At 38.3% G+C, this 2,626-nt stretch overlaps 1 protein-coding gene across 1 annotated transcript; it reads right to left on the bottom strand.

The window, feature by feature from the left end:
• Positions 1–1,236: 1,236 nt before the first annotated feature.
• On the bottom strand, positions 1,237–2,196 carry LOC309544990 (taste receptor type 2 member 40-like; the record flags this gene model as incomplete). The annotated part of the gene is made up of 1 exon (XM_082244051.1): positions 1,237–2,196. One exon carries the CDS (start codon positions 2,194–2,196, stop codon positions 1,237–1,239), a length of 960 nt encoding a protein of 319 aa, XP_082100177.1.
• Positions 2,197–2,626: the final 430 nt, after the last annotated feature.

The raw sequence follows: 2,626 nt of genomic DNA, 5'->3' as shown, positions 1-2,626 counted from the left end.
AGATGTTGTTACATAGTAAGTTTTCAAATCAACTGTGTAATGATGTTTCCACTTCCTGGGGTTAATTTAGCAAAGGAAAATTGATTATTTATGAGGAAAATTTTCCTCAGAGCTTAGTGAATGACTTAAGTGGGGTACACACTAGTTGAAAATCTGCCGAAAATTCCCATCCGAGGTAAAATCGTACGATTTTCGGCTAGTGTGTACACAACTTTCAGCAGCCATTGCCGACATTTATAACGAAAAAAAAACGGAGGGACAAACACCAAAATTTTTATCGTCCGTCCCCAGACGACCAATTTCCGCTCAATGTGTATGTAGTACGTCTGCGAAAAATTGGATACAAAAGACCGCGCATGATCTAAAGTTGCTGATGACCCGGAAGTCTAGGTACAAACGTCCCAAAAAATCGGGCGAGAAATTTCTTGAACATTATGCACTGTCAACTCAAAACGGTTATGACCTCTGAGCATGAGAGAGAAAAATCGGAGGATATTTCGTCCTATTTTCGTCAAGTGTGTACGAGCCTTCAAAATGTCTGCTGAGTTGCAGTTGTGTGCAAGTAAAAATGCTGTTTTTTTTATTTTTGGCTTTTGTTGTTTTTTTTTTTTTTTTTTATGCACATGATTGGGTATTCTTTGCAAATTGAGATTTCACCACATCCAATAAGCTCTGGGGAAAATTCCCATGCAAAGAGTAGCTTCCCTTGCAAAGTAAATCAACCTCACTTAGTACTCAGAAAGAAAGCAAAAAAACCAGAACAGCATAATTCTTTATGAAAAGCCAGCTAGGTGAAAACCTAGATCGATATTACTGAACAAGTTTTTTGTGGTTCTTTGCCACCTAAAATAGACTACTTCAGATTATCATTTGCATTGGAGAGCTCACCACAATGCAGAATATATGCATGCTGATGAGAAAAGGATGTGCTATTTCAGAAGAGAATGACCAGGTTACTCCCCAGGTTTTACTTGGCATTTTTGGTTAATTTCATAGTCCTTTTAACCCCTAAGCACTGACGGCACACAATATGTGGCCTCTAGGTGGGTGGGCCTTGGCGCTGAGGGGCCACATATTTGCATACCAATTAACAGACACAGTTGCTGGAGGCTAAAGGAAACTTTCTGCTCATATGACCGCCGTAACAGCCAATCATGGCGGTCATGTGATCATGCACCCCCCCCCCCCGACATCTGAAATCCCTTAAAGGGCCTGGGAGGTGCTGGCGCAATGGGATTAACTGAGTTTAATGAACAATACCTTTGGTGTGTTTGATTTTCTTTTCTTTAAACCAGCTTTAGAGTGAAATAAACTAAGAGACACTTGCTTAAGTTTTGGGCTGCCAAAAATAAAAACAATTGACTGCCCTGGAGAATAACTATATATGACCATCAAACATGTGCAGAATCCTGGACTATTGGGAGGGAAAGCATCTATAAACATTAAGATTTCTGATATATAAAAAGACAAGTACAAGAACAACAGGCAACTGATGGTCTTGGCTGCTCTAACCCGGCCTTCTGCTCGAGCACTTAGTTCTCCATTAGCATTTCTGTCTAACTTGTGTTTATGAGTCACAAGTGACTTAATAATCAATCCATTGGCAATTCCAACCAAGACTAATGGTAATGAACAGCTGATAATGTTACTGGGTAGTAGATAAACAATGTTCAGTTTAGGAACAGATATTTCCATGCTCTCATTGCTTGATGATATGTTTAAATCTTGAGGGTCTTGCAAGAAGTTCCAGGTTGCAGGGATTCCAGTAACCATTGCCACTAGGAATGAGGACATTAGTAGTTGTGGAACTAGCTTGGAGACTCCGATCTTGAGACGGATTAAAAAAGGATTAGAGAATATGACAATCTGCAAGTAATAATTTACTGAGAGGCACACTGTGAACCAGAAGTTAGAATAAATAGGAAGGATGAGCATGACTGTAAATACTACATACACTTCATAAGAGAAGTAAAGAGTTGTTTCCATGAAGCTTATATAATCATTTATCAACATGAGAAGCTGAAATATAATGTTAGATATACAGAGAGTTACAACAATGAGGTCAGATGGGCTGAGGTTCTTATTCATAGCTTTGTCTATGAGGTTTACAGCAATGATGAGTGAGTTGGTAAACACTGTCATTACCGTGCTCATAGCCAAGATAACCATGGAAGCCACAATAAACACAGGAAGCATTGAAGGTAGGTTGTTCACTGTCGGCTTCCAAACATAAATCAGTAAAGTAATATTCCGAGAAACCCCTACTGGCAGTGGGTCATACCATTTATTGTAACAGGTGAAAGCTGTGTGGGAAAAAATTAAGAAAATTATGTTAAAACTGGATCAAATGGTTGTAACTGCAGATAATTTTGGGCAACACAAATTCAGCTTTACTTTTTTCAAAATCATACATAAAAAGATAAAAGCTTGACTTTCTGAGCTTAGCTATGACTTGCAAGTTTATGCTGTTTGTGTTTATGAATTTTCCATGCTGAATTTCTTATGTGCTATGTTTCTATAAATAATCTTGAGAATAATCAGTTGAGCACTAACTTTGTTACCCAGTACTAGTCAGTGCTCTATCAGTGCAGTTTTACCCTAGATTTATTTACTATACAACATTGCA

This window comes from Pelophylax lessonae (assembly GCF_965119305.1).
Source record: "Pelophylax lessonae genome assembly, chromosome: 1".
NCBI lineage: Eukaryota > Metazoa > Chordata > Amphibia > Anura > Ranidae > Pelophylax > Pelophylax lessonae.
Note: the sequence above shows the minus strand (reverse complement) of the source record. Positions and strands in the feature narration are given on the sequence as shown.